Below are 21,807 nucleotides of genomic sequence, written 5' to 3'. Positions count from 1 at the left end.
TAGCAACTTTTCCGGTTTCGCTGCCTCTTCTACGGCGCCGCCGCCTTTGTGTTTCGTGCCTGATTCTGTTTCCTCTCCCTGGGTCTCATGATCTGCGACGTGGCCTCCCGTCTCGCGAGCTTTCCTGGCTCGGGAGTTCTCGGCTCTTCGGTCTCCTGCGAGTTTTGCGCCCGTCTTGCGAGCAGCTCTCGCGGCTCCTCTGCAGTGCGGCTCTCGGTGTTCTCCTTTTCAGGTTCTTGAATCTATGCGTCCCGTCTCGGCTTTGCAGCTCCTCTGCAATGCGACTCCCAGTGTTCTCCTTTTCAGCTTCTTCGGTCGGCGCCACTTTTCTGTGTTTTCTTCTTAACGCCACGCCTTTATTTTGAGGATGGCTTCAGACAGATCGTATGTAGCTGCCCCCACGGGTGTCCACGCCTCAGACACACCTAAATCGTGTTTTTTCTCTCCTTTTATGTGGGAGAGGGGGAGGACATCAAGAAACCTGGTAGAAAGAATGAGAAGTTTTCCATCTTTCTTACAGAAGCTGAAGGTATTCAACTCGCTTCCTTCTGTCGTCTGAATTTGGTTGGGAAATTTCTATATGGTCATTCCAAAATGGAGCTTGTTCGCAAGGAATTTGAACTTATGCACCTTATTGGTGAGTGGAAAATTGAACTATTAGATAGTAGACACATCCTTATTCAAATTAATAATGAAGAAGATTACACGCACTTATTTGCTAGAAGGATCATCTAGATTGATAAAAAAACAATGAAGATTCTGAAATGGTTTGTGGATTTTGACCCACAGACGGAACCGTTGATCATTCCGATTTGGATTCGCCTTCCTGGTCTGAAATTTCATTATTTTTTTCAAAAAGTGTTATATTCTATTGTCTTAGCTTATGATAAGCCACTCAACACGGACATTCCTAATTTTAATCTTTCTCGTCCATCTAAAGCTAATGTACTTGTTGAAAGAGACATTACTTCTTTTGCTTCTAAGGAAATTTGGTTAGGCACACAACATCATGGATATTGGCAGAAGGTAGAGATTGAGCATTTTCCTTCGTATTGTTCGAACTGTCGCATGTTCGGCCACTCTAGTTCTCAATGCAATCATCTACATCCCCACCTCAGATAAAAAAACAAAGTGCTGTGCTAGAGGCAGTGATTCAAACTCCTCCTGATCAGCTCCAAGTTATTGACACTATCAATCATCAAAATGATACACCTGAAGACGTCACTATTCCCGCAGGCATTATATCAACCATTCAGTCTCCACACATTACTGTAGCTCCCCTGCATTTGGAACCTCCTATCAAGGAGGCGAGGAAGATTTTTCAGACTCCACCTGCCCTAAAACCTATCACTGCTATTACAGGTGAAAATACCTCTGTTGCTTCACTACCGCCTCATCAGGTTCAGAAAGATGTCAATGCTACTCAAACTCGGGGGGATCAAGATGTGCAACGTCCTACACCTGTCCGACCACCTTTGGACCAATCCATTGATCAATTGAGTCAATGCTCAGATGAGGAATGACAGGTCTACACATTTAGGAGGAAGAAGAAGAATGGAGACATACTTGAGCTCAGAAATTTGATGGATGATACTTTGGTTACTTCGGGTAATAGTACACATCTTACCAATTTGTTAGTAGATTCCCTTCCGAGAACTAGAGGCAAAGGAAGAACTAAAGTGAAACGTCCCTAACACCTTTGCGTCTGTTGATGGATTTTTGATTTTTTATCTTTATGTATCTTTGCTTCTTTGACTTGTGTGTGTGTTGTATTGTGTGAGTTGGGTTTTCTTTTAGGTCATCTCATACAACCTATCTGTACCTTTTCCTCTTTAATATATTAGCAATTGGGCTTATATATATATATATATATATATATATATATTAGAAAATTTATGCAGGAATATATGAAGTAAAATAACAAATATTCTTAGCTAATTAAAATAATTTAAATTAATAAATTTATAATAACATAATCTGAAAAATTAAATTTTAAAATGAATATCATGTGTATTTTAGACGCTTCATTTTAGAAGGGTTAATGTCAAGGCAAATCAAATAACAAACTAATCAACATCGAACTGAATAGTCATGTTCTTATACTATAGTAATAGTTTGTTTCTTCTAAACCATGTTCATGAATAACTCGCGTTCGACTCGCTAAGCAAACGAGCCGAACACGAACATACTTTTTGAGCTCGAAATATAAACGAGCCGAACACGAGTTGAGCTTGGGCTCGCTCATGTTCGACTCATTTAAACCCCTAGGCACTTAAAACATGCAACCCCTTGCTATAGTGCAAGGGGCGAACGGGGCGACCAGGCAACGAACTGAATAACTACTTGGGTGCCGCAACTCGCAAATTAGGACTCTCGGGTGAAATCCAAGGGTGTGAATCTAATTCACAACAGTCTAAGCATTCATTCCCTTCTCCACACTCCCGTATTGACATTTGCATCGTTTTTCATGTTTTTCTCAAGTCTAGTAGCCGTCTAAGGCGCCGATTTTGTGCTGGAAGTCTAGTAATTGTTTTGCAAGCTTTCAAAAGAATTTTTGCATGAGGTTAGCGAAGGGGAAGTTAAGTTGGAGGAGATAGAAATAAGATTAGTTAGTTTCAAAAGAGAGATTTATGCCGAAAAACCCATTTGAGGTATGTTTCGGACAAATAAGTTATGTTTTAGGTTAAATGATGTTCTATGATGTCTACATTCCCAATATGGTCTATACGAGGCAGCGAGCTCGAGACAAGAATGGGCACTGGTCGTGGGTCTGCACTATCAAATCAGGTGGAATAATAGTGCTAATTTAAGAAAAATAATCTTCTATAGGGTTGCACCCGTCAATCCTTGATAGCCTCAACATCAACAGTGAGTTCTTTAGGTTCTCTACTAGTAAGATAATAAACTCGAGGTCAGAATGACATCCTGATTGAAATTGGGTAAGAACTAAAGTTGTAGACTCCATCCTTTTCTGCCCACCTGTAGTCTTCTGTGAAGGAGCTTCAACTGATTTCTATTCTGGTAAGATTTTCTGACCAAGTGAAGGGCAATATCCGGCTATATGACCAGACTGGCGACACCAGTAGCATGTGTGAAATCGCATCAAACATTCATCTTTATGTTGTTTTCCACATTTGGCACAAGTGACTACGATACTATGAGAAATGTAACCACTAAGTCTATCAAAACTGAATTTGGGCTCTTCACATTCAATCCTTCTGATTGTTCAAAAAACTCTCCTTCATCAACACTCTTCCTCTTATGTGTCTTCTTACACTTCTAAATAAGCTGAAAATCAATTTCTACTCGTCTAGCCCGATCCACTAATACAAAATAGTCATCGATTTCCAAATGCACTAATGGTTGTCTGATAAAATCCTTTAATCCCAAAAGGAATATGTAACACTTCTCTTTTGCAGTAATTATCAGTTGTGGAGCATACCTGATATTGCAGTAAACTCTGCTTCATACTGCATAACTCACTTCTGTCCTTACACAACTTGATGAACTTATCCTACATCTGCCTTCGAGCGGATATGGCACAAACCACTCTCTAAAAAGTTCAACAGAATCCTACAATGAGGCATGATTGCCAAGAAAGATCTACCACCTCTTCCTAAACAAGTTACAGACATACCACTTGCAAAATGAAGATAATACAACACTCCTTAAGGTAAAAATCAGAGAATAAAATATCAAAAAAACACAAAACATAACAAAAGTATGTCCATCCAATCCAAAACAAAACCAATATATAGTCAAAAAGCAAATTAATTCTAAAGCTGATTACAACAAGAAGCCTTTATCGCAAAAATCCTAATATTAATTAGAAGCCCACATTCTGGTAGTAGCTAAACATGCAAGAAAAATCAAACCGGTTGGGAAGTCACAGGGCGATGTCATTCTGCGCGATCCACAATCGAGAATACCATGTAATGCGGTATTGCGAGAGCTCCCGTGTCAGATGCATGGGCAACGAAAAGAGAACAATGTAATTTTACATAAAATTTGGTCAAAATGTCTTAATCCAATCAAAAGTTGACTGAAATGTCATCCGTTCACAAAATGGAATTCGTCAATGGGTTCAAAATATTGATATTACCAATGAAGGGCACTAAATGAAGATGGCGCTCATTAGATGTTTCGTGCTAAGGATGGATATAGATGTCATGATTTGGTATTTTACAAATGTGTATTATGGGAAAATATATTTTTTGAAAAATATGTCAACTAAACTCGAATAAAATTTGAAAGTCAAAGCAAACTCAAATCGATTTTAGGACTGGAGTGGTTCTCGCTATAATTTTGAGTCAAATTTAAAGCCATTTTTTTAGAGGGTTTGAAGTTTTGACGGTTTGCATTTGTTTAAATTTGTTTGACTTGAATTACTAAAATAACACAGCTGGATTTTCATTTGAAATTATTTCTCATGTGATGCGGGGCTCGAGGCTGAACCAATTCAAGAAGGGGTAGGGGCTGAACCGGACCTTGGGCGGAAGTTTGCCCTCCATTCTTTTCCTCCCTCTTTACATTGGGTGGAGATTTTCTCTCCATTCTTTTATGTTTTCCCGCCTATATGTCGATTATAAATATGAGTGTTTGCTGTCCTAGGCTTTCAACTTATGTTATTTTCTGATTTCATTTTGTGAGAACACCCGCCGACGTCCTGTTTTCCCCTCGAGGGTTGGTATCTGATGGTTAGGGTGCCGCTCCGGCTGTATCCCTCTATCCGGTGGTGGTTATCAACACCGTCTCCTGCCTCTATCCCTCTCCTCACCGCCTGTAGGACTCCCCACGCACCATACTCATTGCAGCCATCCCTTTTCCCCGCCCCTACAGCTCCAATTCTGGCAGACCCGACCGTCCATATATTCACTAATCATTGCCTACCATATTCCCACCAGAAAATACTTCACATGCCACGGATTTAGGCACATAACTTCCAGCTGTCCGACGAGCAGGGTTGTATCTTTTACCGAGCAGGTCGTGGAGGAGGTTAGCGAGGTGCAAGAAGCTCGGGAATAGGGTGAAGAGCATCAGCTTCAACCAAATGAGGGAGAAACACTTTTAATTCGACTGATTATGCAAATGAGGGACCGACATTTTCCACACCCGTTGTACAATGAACGGAAAAGTATGCAGTCTTATCATCGACGGGGGTAGCACCAAGAACGTGGCATCGCCCAAATGATAGAAAAACTGGGACTCACGACTCAGAGGCATTCTCAGTCATATTCACTAATGTGGCTAAAAAGGAAAAACAGGCCCAGCATCAACTAGCAATGCCTAGTAGAGTTTTCAAAAGGGAGTCAGCTGCAGGATTAGGTATGGTATGAAGTAGTGCCCACACTACTAGGGAGAGTGTGGCAATTTGATCGAAATACTCAACACGAGACATGCCTCGTTCTACTATAATCGGTAAAACCTTGAGGAGAGAAAAACCCTCACCAGCAGAGTGGTGCAGGACTAGTCTCAGTGAAAATTGAATCTCCACCACCATGGCCACCACCGAGCCAGAGATTTCAGTCCCAGACAAAATGGAGGTACGCTCGCAAATGCTTTGGAAGACAATACAATCAACACTAGGATCCAAGTGTTGTCATGATTAAAGACAATGGACCAGAAATTTCATAGATGAGGTCGAACCTCCCCCAACCCTGAGAGACTGATGCAAGACTTGGGAGAGAACCGACTGATCCTCCAGGGAGGGGGTTGTCATCCCCTCTCTCTTCCTCTTTCCTTTTTCCCCTCCTTTCCTTTATAAAGTTTGAATTCAATTTTATCTGAGCGTTTTCCCTCTAGAGGGTTGTATCTGATGTCAATGTAGCGCTCTGGTTGTCCCTTGCCCGAAGTGGTGATCATCTCAACGGGTCTAGGTGGTGCTCCGACTGTAACTCGACCACACCGAGATATTTATCTCTCCGTCCATTCTCCCTCTATTTGTCAATCGCTTCTCCAACTACTATAGCGGACCCCCACCGCTTCTACAGTCTCCCCACAACCTCCGACAACCTTCCAACTTGCCACTGTTCGTCGGAATTCCTCCCAACAACTCTATACGTGTTGCAGCCTCCGTTGTCCCTCTCCCGCATCAACAGCAACCATCCAACCACCTCTACATGCTGCTCATCACCCTCCTCCAACAGGTCGCGCCTCCCGCCTGTAGCTTCCTACAGGTTGCAGCCCTCGTTGACCCTCTCCGCATCAATAGCCACCTTCCGACCATCCTTACCTGCTGCACATCTCCCTCCTCCAGCAGGCCACACCTCCTTCCTGCAGCTTCCCTAAAAGCCACAACCATTATTGCCCTTCCTAGCTCCTTCCAACCACGATTTGAAGCCCATACCATCGTTGAATTGTTGCCCTTACCTTCTACAGCAGCAAGACACCTCTCCGAGTTTCACCGCAGCCAACTACCTTGCACCACCGCCCGAGCTCCTTCCTTGTCAAGCTCATTGTGTCATTTTTTGTCGAGTCCTTATTTTCAATTCTTTGTTTTACTTTTTTTTTGCGTGTTGTCCTTCTTTCTTTGAGTTTTCATTACAATCTTTGTTTAAGTAATTAATAAAATTGTGTCTTGCGTCAAGATTTGGGTAAACTTTGGTATCACAATGTACTCAAGTTTTTCATCGAGAGTAATAAAAACTACTAATACAACAACAACAACAATAACAACAAAGCCTTCATCTCACTACGTGGGGTCATCTACATGAATAATTTTTCTCCATTGTGTCCTATTTAGTGCCATATTTTCATTTAGTTTTAATAAATTAAGATTATTTTTTATACAATAAGCACAAGTCTTCCTAGGTCTACCTTTGCCTTTTTTAACATAAGTCGAATCTAAACATCAACTCTGATAATCGGATCATCAGATGGTCGACGTTTAATGTGACCAAACCATCTAAGACGAATCCCTCTAATTTTGTCTATCACTAGAGCTACAGCAACCCTATCACTGATATATTCATTTTGTATATTGTCTCTGTAAAGCCACACATCCACCTAATTATTCTCATCTCGGCAACACTTAACTTAGTATTATGCTTCTCTTTTAAAGGCCAACATTCAACACCATAGAGAATTGCAGGTCTCACCACCAAATTATAAAATTTTCTTTCCAGTCTAAGAGGAACATTTGTATCACGCAAAATGCCCGAAGCATTCCTCTACTTCAACCAACCAATTGAATTCTACCATTAACATCCCCATATATATCACCATCGCTTTGAATAAGAGACCCAAGATATCTAAATCGATCAAACCTTTTAATAACTTGATCACCCATAGTTACACTTCTGTCACTAGAGCTATTATTAAAATTACATTCCATGTATTCAGTTTTAGTTCTACTCAAATGAAAACCTTTAGAATCCAATGTACACCTCCATAATTCAAATATTTCCTGAGCTCTTTCTCTAGTCTTATCTACGAGAAGAATATCATCAGCAAAAAGCATACACCAAGGTACATCCTCCTATAAATGTCCAGTAAGACCATCCATATCTAAAGCAAATCTAAAGCAAAAACATCCATATCTAAAGCAAAAAAAATATGCGTCCCTGATGTAATCCAACAGAAATACGAAAATATTCGGTCAAGCCTCCTTCAATTCGAACACAAGTAACATCTTTAGTATACATATCTTTAATGACTTGAATATAAGTCATATCAACACCTTTCTTCTCAAAAACTCTCCAAATGATCTCTTGGAACTTTATTGTAAGCTTTTTCTAAATCAATAGAAATCAAATGTAGATCCTCCTTATTATCCTCCTTATTATCTCTGCTTATTCTCTTTAAACTTCCCCATCAACCCTCACAATATATGCACGGCTTCCATAGTAAACCTGCCCGACATATATCCAAAATGATTATGAGAAATCTTTGTAATACGTTTTAACCTATGTTCAATTACCCTCTCCCATAGTTTTAAGACACATTAACTTAATTCTTCTATAATTTGAACACTCTTATGCATCCCCTTTTTTCTTAAAAATGGGGACCACAATACTCTTCCTCCATTTATACATCTTTTTAGTTTTTAAAAAAATAATAAAAATTTTAGTAAGCCAAGAAACTCCCGAAATCTCCTAAATATTTCCACACATCAACTGGGTATCATCAAATCCTACAAACTTTCCACCCTTGATTTTCTTTAAAGCCTCCTCAACTTTTTTTATTAATGCGATTGGTAAAAATGAAACGTAACGTTTTATTATTATTAACGATATTAAAATCACTAAGGTCGATCGTATTTTCAGAAACTTTATTAAAAAGTCTATTAAAATAACTCACACACCTATGTTGAATATATTTTCTAAGAAAAACTCTTTTTGATTTTCATCTTTAATACACTTTACTTAAATTAAATCTTTACTTTTCTTTTCTCTTTGTTTGGCCAGTTTATACATATATTTTTCATTCTCTTTAGTATTTAATATATTATAAATATCACAGAAAGAAAAATTTTTAGCACCACAGATTGTTCTTATAGGCTCCCTGCGGGCCGTTTGATATTTTTCCCAGTTCTCTACGCTTCTACATTTAAACCAATTTTTATAACATAAATTGTATTTTATCTTTCATGCACTTATTATTCCACCACCAACTATTTTTATTTATTGAAACATTTTCTTTTGAATATCCAAGTATATTTTTTGCTACTTGTTTAAAAGTGTTTGTTACTTTATCCCACATAGAATTTGCTTCTTTACGAAGATCCAAAATTTTAAAATCATGAATTTTACTCAAAAAAATAATTTGTTTTTTAGTTTCCCTCATCTAATTCTACGAGTGAGCAGTCCTATTATTCTTTATTTTACAACTCTTTATCTTAAAATTTAGAATTAATAATTGATGTTAAGTACTTAAATCCTCACTTAGAATGATCTTAAAATCTTTACAATCTCGACGGTCTCTTCTTCTCATAAGAAAATAGTCAATTTGTATTTTATAAGATCCGTTTTTATAAGTAATAAGATGCTTATCTCTTTTCTTGAATAAAATATTAGTGATAATAAAATCATACGCTAAAGCAAGCTAAAGCAAAATCTAAAATCTAAAATGACTCTACCTTCTTTGTTAGTCACTCCAAAATCATAGCCACCATGAATATTTCTGAAATCTTATACCACTCTACCGGCATGTCTATTTAAATCTTCCTCCAATAAAAATTCTTTCTTCGAGATGTATCATTTGTATTAAGTCTTCGAAGTCATTCCAGAATTTATCTTTAGACCCTATATCTAAACCTACTTGAAGAGCATAAACACTTATAATATTAAAAATCTTAATATCAATAATAATCTTAACGACTATAATTCTATCTTCAACTCTATTAATTTTTACAACATTATCTTTCAAACACTTATCTATAATTCCACCTACAGCATTTCTAGTGTGACTCTTACCATAATATCAAAGTTTAAAACTTAAATTATCATTCTCCTTAGCCTTTTCTCCAATCCATTTAGTTTTTTTAATACATAAGATATTAATTTTTCTATGAATCATAATATCAACTAATTTCATAAATTTACCATTGAGAGTACCTATATTCCAAGAGCCTATCATAATATTAGTTTCATTAATTTCATGGACTAACTTCTTTACTCGCATCCTTCCGTAATGTGCGAACTCTTGCTTATTTGGCACTAAACATGGACGCTGACGCCGGTGTAGTGTCAAATAATTCTCTACATCTAATACAAATTACTAATGATAAAGATTTTGTAATATGTGAATTTTGCATATGTGTTGCATAATTCTCTACATCTAGTATCAGTATTTTCATCAGAAACCCCAAGTCTTTTGACATTATACATCGCTAAACTTTGATATTCCCTACATTACTAGGTGCTGGTGGTGCAATGAAACCAAGAAAAGTCACACAAATCTAGACATATAACATCAATTATGTGATAATCACAAACAGAAGAATATTGGATAATCTTGTCCTCATTAAAATGAGTGACTATTGTATGAATGCTCACAGATAAACATAGAGTAGCAATAACTGTGAATAGGCGCACAGGCTTTTCTGTTCTTTACAAGGGTCAATAAGCATAAATAAAGAAACCCCATTCAAAAAATAAAAAAATAAATAGCAAAGACAGTTCAAAATACAACAAAATGAACAATACCAGAGATTCTTTTGAATAATACGGAATCCGAGGTAAATCAAGTACAGTTGTTGCCAACCAATCAACAATTGCGTCAACTGAAAAATCTCCACTGTACCTATACGAAAATAGAAGCTTTGATTTCATTCAGTAAGAAAGCATGAATTACAAAGATGGTATGCAATCTTGGAAGGATAAACATTGAAAAACTGGCTCTTCCAAAACCATGAATACCATCTTGGTTTACCTTTGAGGCTGTTAAGAAGATTTGCTCTCTGGCCAATCCTCAAGCTTTGGTCAAAGTAATAAGATTCAATCTCAAGTTGAGTCAAATATGGTTACAGGTTAGCAAACAAATTCAGAGCATGATCTAAGCCAAGTACGCCTCTTTAATTTTATTTGGTTAGAGCAAAGAGCCAATCTGATCTAGGTTTCTTTTTAATCTCCTACATCAAGTCTAACATGCATAAAGTAGATGTCTACATTTATGAATGCGAGTGCGCGCACATACACATATTAATGCATATATATATATATATATATATATATATGCATTTACACATTTCTATTTAAAAATCTACTTCTCTCTTTATTTATACATATGCATACACACAAGTATTTATGTATAAATTTAGATTTGAATGTATATTTGCATATATAAAAACATCCTTTCAGAATGATCTCAAGCTAGCTCGATCCAACCAGGCATAGAGTTTCTCAATTGTTGGCTTATTAAATTTAGTCTGAGCTCTATCCAAGCAAAATACTAATATGATTTTTCAGTAAAATTTACAGCCCTAATTATGTTGGTTTTTATCACAATACCGAAGTAAGAGAATACTCCCAACTAACCTTGTATAACAATCTGAATTGGCACAGTAAGGAGGAAATGCGATAAGAGCAGGTAAACCTGTAAAAGATTTTATAGGGTCAGTAATATAGAACTTGTAAAGGAACCGCAAATGTACTTAATGGCTTGGCAGTTCGAAAGCTGTAGCTTGCAACGGACTAGGAAGCATGAACTGCCTTTTTTCTCTTTATACATTTTCATCCATCTCTAATTAGAACTTGTAGGAACTTAATTATTTGCCAGCGTCATACATGTCAGATTGAATGAATAGTTTTTAGAATAGATGGAGTCCCTGTTAAACTGGAGTATTAAGGTAATTTCGCAGTTGCCGAGCACCTAATCCACGTGGTGTTAGTGTTGGCTTCCTATACATAAATAGTACAAGTGTGATAAAAGATAAACAAGTACTTGTAAAATCCAGGTTCAATGATTGGTGCGGTCAACAAGGGCGTAGGCTGAATTTTGCCATCCAAAAAAAATAAGATGTCATGGTGACTGTAAAAGAAAGAATTTACAGGAGAAAAGAGGCTTTCATCAGAAAAGGTACAATATCAAATTAGTAAGAATCTCCTGAGAGAGCTAAAAATCTTCCTCTAGTTTACTAGACAGTTGAGCGGTACAAAAGATGCATACTACTGTTGTTTGGTCAGTTGCTGAACAGAACAAAAGATGCATAGTATCTTCAAACAGAAGGATCTACTTGAGCTTCGAATTATTCTAGGATGCATCTAAGAGAAGGATAACCACTGGAATCTAAACAAGTACAAACTGCTACTTTCTACTAAAAAATAATCAATAGTGCATCAAGCGTCTGACTAAGCTCCATCGCCATTTCCATGCACTCGTGATTGTACATGTTCTAAAATTCTAAAAGCTGTCAAGGATGACTTATGCAATTATGCAGAAAACGGATGAGTTTACAAATATTCCAATTGCATGCTTTTGATAAATTCGAAAATTAAAATAATAACAGTTATCCCTGACCATTATTAATATGCAGATTTCTCCGTCATTAATATGTAGATTTTCTTTTATTTGCTTCATATTTCTCTTTATTTTGTTTTTATTTCTTTCATATTCCCCTTTATTCTTTTTTATTTCTTTCCAAATGATTACCTAATATAATTGGGTTTATATACCTCTCTTTCTATCAATAAGATATGTTGCACTACTCCAATATTTCAAAATGATATCAGAGCCGGGATCTAACCCCAAATCCCAGCCACCGCCGACATTTCCTGTAGGAATTGCTAATCATCGGCCCTTCCTGTTGTCCCTTACAACCACCGGCCTCCTCTTTGCAGGTGCAAAGGTACCCGCCAGCCATCCTCGCTCTTTTCTACGGAGGTTGGTCTCTCTTCAATTGTCTGGATTACCTACTTTTTTTGTATTCGACAACCAATGATTTACAACTGAAATTAGACGAAGTCTCGGAATCCCAAATAAATTTCTTTTGGATTAGTCAGAATCATGGTGGATTCCTCCAGCACTGAGCCATCCTCGGAAAGCATTCTTGATTCCAATCTTCATTCAGACCGAAGTATCATAAGCCAACATGAACTTCTTGATCACAACTCACAAACTGAAAGACATTAACTTTCTCCAACGGCCCCAAGCGGTGTCCTTATTCATCAATGAAATCAGGAAATTCGGTCACCTCACAAGTATAATCCATGAACCTCTAAAGATTGACCCGACATATGGAGCTTGGGATATGGAAAACTCCATGGTCACGTCGTGGCTAATCAACTTCATGAAACCACTGATTGGACGTTCATATATGTTTCTCCCCTTTGTTAATGTCCTCTAAACGGCAGTCCATGATACCTACTCAGATGAAGGAAACTCCGACCAACTCTATAAGGTGTCTAAGAAGATCTGAGAGAAAACAAATATCAAGGATTGCGATACAGTACTATGGATGGAATGCAACATGTACTACGACTACACTTGAAACTCCCTGCCCGACGTTTTTCTCTTCAAAAAAATTGTAAAAAAAGATAGCATGTTCCAATTTTTAGCATACCTCAACAAAGATTTTGACAAAATATGGGGTCGTACTCATAGTCGGGATCCTCTTCCGGAAAAATTTTTTGTCCAAACTCCACATGTACTTCTATGTGTAGACCAATAGTATGCTGCCACGTGTGCTACATCGCGAAGGTTATTTCGAGGTTATTAATGCAAAATCGCGGAGGTTATTTCAGGGTTATTTTGAGATTATTAAAAAAAACTTATATATTTCACTTCAACAACCCAGAAATAACACCGCAGAGGTTATTTCAGAGTTATTTTGAGGTTATTAAATTGAAATATATGAGTTTCTCTACAATAACCTCGAAATAACCAAAAAATAACTCTAAAATAACCTCATGTGTTATTTCTAGGTTATTGAAGTGGAAGCGCCAAGATTATTTCAGAGTTATTTCTGTGTTATTTTGGGGTTATTGTAGAGTCTGTGGTTCCATTTTAATATTTTTTTTAGTTGGGCCCAATATAACACAAATGGTGGTATATTAATCGAATTCTGCACGTAGAGTTACGTCTGGAGTCCGGACAAAAAAATTTTTGCTTCCTTCCGCTATTGCTACTTTCACCGAGATCCACCGCGAAGATGGCCAGAGGCTTGTCATGCTCGGTACCTCCACCCCTTTAACGGAATCGTCTACCTTGGTTTCTAATAGTGCACAGTCTTCTCGGTCAAGTCGCCCCACTTGTGATTACTGTCACAAACCAAACCAAACTTGTGACAAGTGTTGGAAGTTCAACTGAAAACCGACATACAAATCCTCGATGAAATCCTCTGCTTCCAAGGGCCTTACTACGACATCAGAGTCTATCACGGTTCAACTACCTCCTACTCAATATATTTTTGAATCCCCTGACTCTCTGAAAAGTCAGAAGGAACATTTAATCAAGCTACTTGGATCCAATCAGTGCTTTGCTAGCTCGTCGACCTCACACGTCTGCCAAGATACTATCTGTATGGCACTCAAATCTTTTCCCTCCTTTAATCCGTGGATCATTTATTCAAGTGCAACAAATCATATAACTGGATGCTCGCAAGCTTTCTCGACATACTATTCGCGTTCTGGAAAAGATACAGTCACAATTGCAAATGGCTTCTATAATTTCATTGCTGGAAAAGGGTTTGTCATTCTAACGACCGATCTAACTCTGAAATTTGTGTTACATGTACCACTGTTGCATTATAACATTTTATCTCTTAGTAAGTTGACACATGAAATTGATTGTGTGGCTTATTTCTCTCATGATGTTTGTGCCTTTCAGGATCGTCGTTCGGTAAGGATAATTGGAACTCCTACAGAGTTAGTTGGACTCTACTACTTCCAACAAAAAAGCATGGAGAATGAGGACATATCACTCAGTAGTTGCATCGTATCTCGAGTCAATAAATATCCCACTATATTATTGCATTGTCATCAGGCTCATCTTAGTTTCCGATACTGAAAACATTTGTATCCATTGTCGTCTTCTAATCAAAGTCTTCGTAGTTTCAAGTGTGAGACATGCCAGTTAGCTAAACAACATCGGGTACCCAACCCTAAATCTAAACCCTAAAATCAAAAACTTAATCTTTCTTTAAATAATCATATATATATATATACACAAACGCAAATAATATATATTGTTTAATAAGTAACTAAATAAATTTACCTTTATTTTCGGTCAATAACCCCACTCCCACATACAATCTTCCTCCTTTTCTTCTACGAGCATGAGGATCGTCCCTACAACTCAGCTCAGTTTGAATGCCTTGGCTCTTCCTCCCGCACAAACTTCTCTTCTTCTCTTATTGTCACCTGCTCCGTTGTCAACTTAGGGCGCCAAACACACGCGGCTCTCTTCGACGTCAATGTCGGTACTTGAAGCAGCAAAGTTGTGATCTTCTTCTGCCCTTGAGCACAGTGCATCAGGTCGTTGTCTTGCTGCTTCGGGTAAGAAGACATAAAACCTTCTCCTTCTCCCTTTCTCTGCTTTTTGATCGAACGACCAAGAGCTCCCTCATCTCGCTTCAATTTATAGAATGAACTCGTATATTGGCTTCTGATTCCCTCGTTTCCTCTCCCACCCTGTTAATTTGCCCGACCCCTCCCTCTTCTCCTCGATTTTTTGTTTCCCATCCCCCATGTAACAGAACTGTTACATGGATGACAAATGGATAGCTGGTATGATGAGGGGTTTAGAAAGAGGTGAACGTAGCAGCTGGAAGGTGGACAGAGGGTGGTGGCAACGGCAGCGACAACGGCAGCGATAGGGATCAAGAATTGCGATAGTAGTTGGGACCTTGGAAAGGTTTTACGACAACAGGTGGGCGGTAGAAGAGGGTGCGGCCAGCAAGAAAAGCGGTCAAGGGTATGTGGCTGCCAACAAGGCGGTAAGCAGAGAACAGTAGGGATTGATACGGGTGATTGGGGATAGATAGTCACCACCTCAAAGAAGGATACAGCTGGAGCACCACCTATCCTCAAATACGGCCTTAGAAAGAGAGAAACGCTGAAGAAGAGGAATTTAAAACAACAAATATTAAACCGTAACCCCAAAAATAAAACCAGCAAGGGGCGGGTGTCTCCCCATCCATAGGGCCAGCCTCCCTTCTAAACTGACATCATTTTTGCTAAACCTGCCCTAGCCCCCCGCATCATTGCCAATGAACTAATATGCTTAGATGGTGATGGAATTTACGAAGATCGGGGGTTATGAGGTATACAACAGAGCAAAAGAAATCAAAAGCTGTAATAAGGGTGAACTACAACATATCAAGTTCCAAGTGATTTCATTTCACATTAAGCAGTAAGTATTTCAAAACAAATATCCTCATCCATTTTGCTCACTCTTCCTCTTTCCGCAAATTAACTTTGTTTTCTACCTTTTTGGTTTGGAAATTCAAGCAAAACTAATCTTGCTTAATGTGCCAGGACTCGTATAAGCTATGATTGGAAAAGAAATGTTGCAGATTATTCCATTATGTACTTGTGTGATTGCAAAATTCAAAATCTGTTAAGCTTCAATTCCTATAAACCAAGATACTCGAGTTATATATCTCTGATAGGAACATAAGAAAACCACTTCATGCTTCCTATTTGAACGCAAACGTGAAGCCCACAACTCTCTTCCAAATTAAAAAGTCCGTGCTTCAAATCATGAGACATAAAATTATGTTTTACAATAAAAAACTACTGATAATGCTTCGGAGGCTTTTGTTCATAAGAAATGCAAATGATCTTTAGCAGACCACAGGCACTTCATAGCATGTACCCTTCAGCCAGTACATATGTATCAGAATCAATATACATAGCATGGTTTTAACAAACAAATATGAGATATTAAGTTAAAATAAAATTTGACATTACCTTTTCGGAAAATTGGTTGATTCAATGCATTTCGCTCAGCAAAGAAGGTTGCAAGTTGCACATTTTTAAGTTCCACCAAGCCAGTGTTCGCTACCCCATCCAGTAAAGCAGCTATAGATAAGACGTCAGTGTTCAGAATTGACAGATAGGAAGGACCAACAACAAGAATTCTAACAAAACTCTCACAAAGCAGAGAAGTTTTAAGAGGCTAATATTAGATTAATGAGAAAAACTCATCTATAGCCAAAAATTTAGGCAGTCGCATCAAGAAATTTTTGTTAAAACCACAGTATTGTACTTCAACTGCACATTATCAGATAACCAGGTGACAAGTACCAAGTAAATATTAAATGGTAATAAAATGGTTGAAGTCCTACTTCATCTTTGGCTTGGAATGCGCAAGTAACAACCAGAAAATTGAAATTACCAAGTGAGGTACACCAATACATATCTTAAAATATTTAAACAGATGAAACAGAGGCATTTAATTATCAAGTGACTGAGAAAAAATGTACCACCTAATGCATACTCTTCATCATCTGTAAATTTACCTCAACTGTATTCACAAAACCTCTGTTACCTTAAAACTTCTATTCCATCAAACCACTCATGCAATGTCGCATGTCAAAACAAGAACCAAAAGCAAGAACTACGAACTTATCAAGTGACTGAGGAAAAATGTACCATACTACTCCTAATCTGTAAATGGGCGACCACAACTGTATTCACAAAAACTCTGTTACCTTAAAAGTTTTATTCCATCAAACCACCCATGCACTGTCGCATGTCCAAACAAGAACCAAAATCAAGAAAAAAATAAAAAACTTAATCACAGAACCCTAAAAAAGAAACCGACTAGGAGACCCCACAGCCTAACACAGGTGCTAAGAAGAAGGTAATGGGGGCCATCAGATGTTCCTTGTCACCATCACTCATCATCAAATTAGATTAGGTGTTGATAGTTTACAATTACTCCAATGGTTTATTTTGTTTTCTTACAGTTTAACACTGTCATTGTCGGTCCCAAGCCCGGATATGAAAAGTGAAGGGTTGTATTAGGTATTCGACAACCAGCGTAAAAATTGTCGAAAAAATCATGACATGAATCCCTTTGATCATTGTGTAAGAGCTAGGGCGTCCCCTAGAAGCAACGCGTTGCATGGCCTGAATTCAGTGAAAAGTGTGCAAGGGCTGCGACACCGGCGCCCGGGTGTAGTGTCAAATAAGCAAGGATACCCACATGATAGAGGAATGTTGGTAAAGAAATTAATCCATGAAACTAATAAAACTAATATTAGAATTGGGTCTTAGAATATAGGTACTCTTAATGGTAAATGAATAGTATTAGTTTATATTATGATTCATAGAAAGAATAATATCTTATGCATTTAAGAAACAAAATGAGTTGGAAAAAAAGGCTAAGGAGATTGATAACTTAGGTTTTACACTTCGGTTTTCTGATAAAAGTTGCAATAGAAATGGTGTAGGTGTAATTATAGATAAGAGTTTGAAAGATAATGTTGTAAAAATTAATAGAGTTGAAGATAGAATTATAGCACTAAGATTATTATTGATACTAAGATTTTTGATATTATAAGTGCTTATGCTCCTCAATTAGGTTTAGATATAGAGTCTAAAGATAAATTCTGGAATGACTTAGAGGACTTAATACAAATGATACCACCTGAAGAAAGAATTTTTACAATAAGAGATTTAAATGGACATGTCGGTAGAGTGGTAAAAGATTTCAGAAATATTCATGGTGGCTATGATTTTGAAGTGACAAATGAAGAAAGTAGTCATTTTAGATTTCGCTTTAGCGTATGATTTTATTATTACTAGTACTTTATTCAAGAAAAGAGATGAGCATCTTATTACTTATAAGAACAAATCTAATAAAACACAAATTGATTGTTTTCTTATGAGAAGAAGAGATCGTCGAGATTATAAAGATTGTAAGGTCATTCCAAAAAAAGATTTAAGTACCCAACATCGACCATTAGTTCTAGATTTTAAGATGAAGAGTTGTAAAATAATGAATAGTATGACTCATCATTGTAGAATTAGATGGAGAAATCTAAAAGACATAAATAAAATTATTTTTATGAGTAAAATTCAAGAATTCAAAATTTGGGATGTTCATGAAGAAGTTCATGAAGAAACAAATGTTGAAGAAACAAATGTTATGTGGGAAAAAGTAACAAACAATATTAAACAAGTAGTAAAAGATGAATTAGGAGAATCAAAAGAAAAAATTTCTATAAATAAAAATAATTGTAGTGTAATAATAATGTGCAAGAAAAATTTAAAAAATTAGAAGTTATGTTATAAAACTTGGTTTAAATGTAAAAGCTTAGAGAACTGGGAAAAATATTACAAGACCCGCGGGCAGTCTAAAAAAACAATCTGTCACGCTAAAAATTAAGCTTTTAGTTATCTTTATAATATATTAGATACTAAGAATGGTGAAAACTATATGTATAAACTAGCCAAATAAAAAAGAAAAGAGAAGTAAAGATTTAACTCAAGTGTATTAAAGATGAAAATCAAAAAGTGTTTTTCTTAGAAAAAGATATTCTGTATAGGTGGGTGAGTTATTTTAATAAACTTTTTAACCAAGTTTTTGAAAATATGATCGGCCTTAGTGATCTTAATATCGTTAATAATAATAAAACGTTTCATTTTTACCATCACATTAGTGAAAAAAAAATTGAGGGGACTTTAAAGAAAACTAAAGGTGGAAAGTCTGTAAGACCTGATAATATCACAATTGAAGTGTAAAAATATTTAGAAGATTCGAGAGTTTTTTGGCTTATTAAACTCTTTAATATTATTTTAAAAACTAAAAAGATGCCTGAGGAGTGGTAGAAGAGTATTTTGGTCATCATTTTTAAGAATAAAGGGGATGTACAAGAGTGTGCAAACTACAGAGTTAAGTTGATGTGTCATACTTAAAAATTATGGGAGAGGGTAATTGAACATAGATTAAGACGCATTACTAAAATTTCTCATAATCAGTTTGGATTTATGCGGAGCAAGTCTACTATGGAAGCTATACATTTATTGAGAGGTTAGATGGAGAAGTTCAAAGATAATAAGGAGGAAAGATAATAAGGAGGATCTACGATCTACATTTGATTTTATTGATTTAGAAAAGCTTACGATAAGGTTCCAAGAGATATCATTTGTAGAGTTTTTGAGAAGAAGTCATTACAGATATGTATGCTAGATATGTTACTTGTCTTCGAATTGAAGGAAAATTGACCAAATATTTTCCTATTTCTATTGGATTACATCAGAGCTCGGCTTAAGCCCATATCTTTTTTGCTTTATTTATGGATAGTCTTGTTGGACATTTACAAGAGAATGTACCTTGGTGTATGCTTTTTACTGATGATATCCTTCTCGTAGAAAAGACAAGAGAAAAAGCCCAGGAAGAACTTGAATTATGGAAGTCTAAATTGGAGTCTAAAGTCCTTCATTTGAGTAGAACTAAAATTGAATACATGGAATGTAATTTTAGTAGTAGTAGCTCTAGTGACAAAAGTGTAACTTTCGGCGATAAAATTATTAAAAGGTGTGAATGATTCATATATCTCGGGTTTGTTGTTCAAAGCGATGGTAATATAGATGAGGATGTTAATTGTAGAATTCAAGTTGGTTGGTTAAAGTGAAGAAATGCTTCGGGTATTTTGTGTGATAGAAAAGTACCGCTTAGACTAAAAGGAAAATTTTATAAGATGGCGGCGAAACCTGCAATACTCTATGGCGTTGAATGTTGTCCTTTAAAAGACAAGCATAATACTACTTAAGTGTTGTCGAGATGAGAATGATTAAGTGGACGAGTGGCTTTACACTTAGAGAAAATGGGAAATGAATATATCCGTGATAGGGTTGGTGTAGCTCTAGTGACAGACAAAATTAGAGATAATCTTCTTAGATGGTTTGGTCACATTAAACGTCGATCATCTGATGATTTGATTAGGAGAGTAGATGTTTTAGATTCTACTTATGTTAAGAAAGGCAGAGGTGGACCTAAGAACACTTGGGCTTATTGTATAAAAAATGATCTTAAATTATTAGAACTAAATGAAAATAGGACACTAATAGGACGCAATAGAGAAAAAAGATTCATGTAGCCAACCCCACATAATGGGATTAAGGTTTTTTTGTTGTTGTTGTACAGTTTAATTAGAGAAAGAGCAATTAAGTAGTCACACCAATTTATTCAAATAAATTGTGTTTCTACAACCAAAAAAGGTTAGTTGTTAACCTCCATATACGATTCATGAGATGAAGAGATACCAAGAAAGGACATTGAGTGCAATGGCATGTAGTATGATGTCAAGACATTTTAATTGCTATAAAAATCAATTGAATGTATTATGTTCAAAACTGATGTCAAGACACTTGCCTTATAAATCTGTGAAAGAATTTGAATTTAGAAATTGTTGAGAGAATTGAGGTATACTTCCAATAGGACCATAAAAATATTTTATGACAATTAAGCAGCTATAAGTATTGTTAAGAACATTATGTGCATCATAACAGGACCAATCATATTGAAATTAATAGGCATTTTATCGATGAAAAAGTTAATGTTGGAATTATACAACTAAGTTACATCCCGACACCAAGTTGTTGATGTTTTCATCAAAGCTCTTTGTTTAAGCAACATCTCTAAGTTTAATACCAAGCTTTGACTTAACAACATCTACGACCTAGATTGAAGGGGAGTGTAGAAATCTAAAAGGATCGGTCTCCTTTCCATGGGGGGCCCAGCCCGCCATCCAAGGAGTGTGGACAGATTAATTGGAGATAATTTGGAAAACTCCTTAATTAATTTTTAGTTTCTTCCTATTTAATTTTATATCATATTATTTCCTTCCCATGCTTAGGTTAGATACATTTAGTAAGATTGCAATTAAGAGAGAGATGTTTCCCAGGATATGTAGACTTATGTTTGAAGATTGGTAATGAGAATTGAGTATACCCTCTCACATTTTTTTCTTCAGTTGTCGACAATGGTCCTTCAATTATGTTGGGTCGAATGACTCATTTGACTCAACAGACTAGTGTCGGCGCTTAAAAGGGGAAAAGAGTTTAATGTTTGGGGGTCGCCCGTAAGAAACTGTCGGTCGCCGGAATCGAAATCCCGTCGCCCGCTTCGGAAGGACTTCTTAATTTACGTATATATATCTAATTTTAGAAAAATATGAAATCAAACTGACCTCATATTTTCCATAGTTTAAATGAAAGAACACTCAACCTCAAATTCTGTATCTACCCCAAGGGATAAACACAAGACTTGAGGGTGAGGCTCGATCAAATAAACTAAGAAATATATGACATCCGTTTGGGTCTGCGAAACCGTTTTATTTGCCGACAAGTTCCCCTATTTAATACAAATAATTAAATAGCGTTTATTTTAAGCTGGGTTCGGAAAAGCTCCCTATAA

The 21,807-nt window shown here is 36.6% G+C and overlaps 1 protein-coding gene across 1 annotated transcript in view; it reads right to left on the bottom strand.

Moving 5' to 3' along the window:
* The window catches only part of LOC110028911, a gene marked incomplete at its 5' end in the record, with an annotated part of 117,098 nt that overhangs the window by 44,447 nt on the left and 50,844 nt on the right, over positions 1-21,807 (bottom strand). Inside the window, 3 exon segments of the mRNA XM_020730960.1 lie at positions 10,146-10,242; positions 10,977-11,034; positions 16,350-16,460. Coding sequence (XP_020586619.1) covers positions 10,146-10,242; positions 10,977-11,034; positions 16,350-16,460 — 266 coding nt within the window.

This window comes from Phalaenopsis equestris, unplaced genomic scaffold, assembly GCF_001263595.1.
Source record: "Phalaenopsis equestris unplaced genomic scaffold, ASM126359v1 Scaffold000540, whole genome shotgun sequence".
NCBI classification, from domain to species: domain Eukaryota; kingdom Viridiplantae; phylum Streptophyta; class Magnoliopsida; order Asparagales; family Orchidaceae; genus Phalaenopsis; species Phalaenopsis equestris.
Note: the sequence above shows the minus strand (reverse complement) of the source record. Positions and strands in the feature narration are given on the sequence as shown.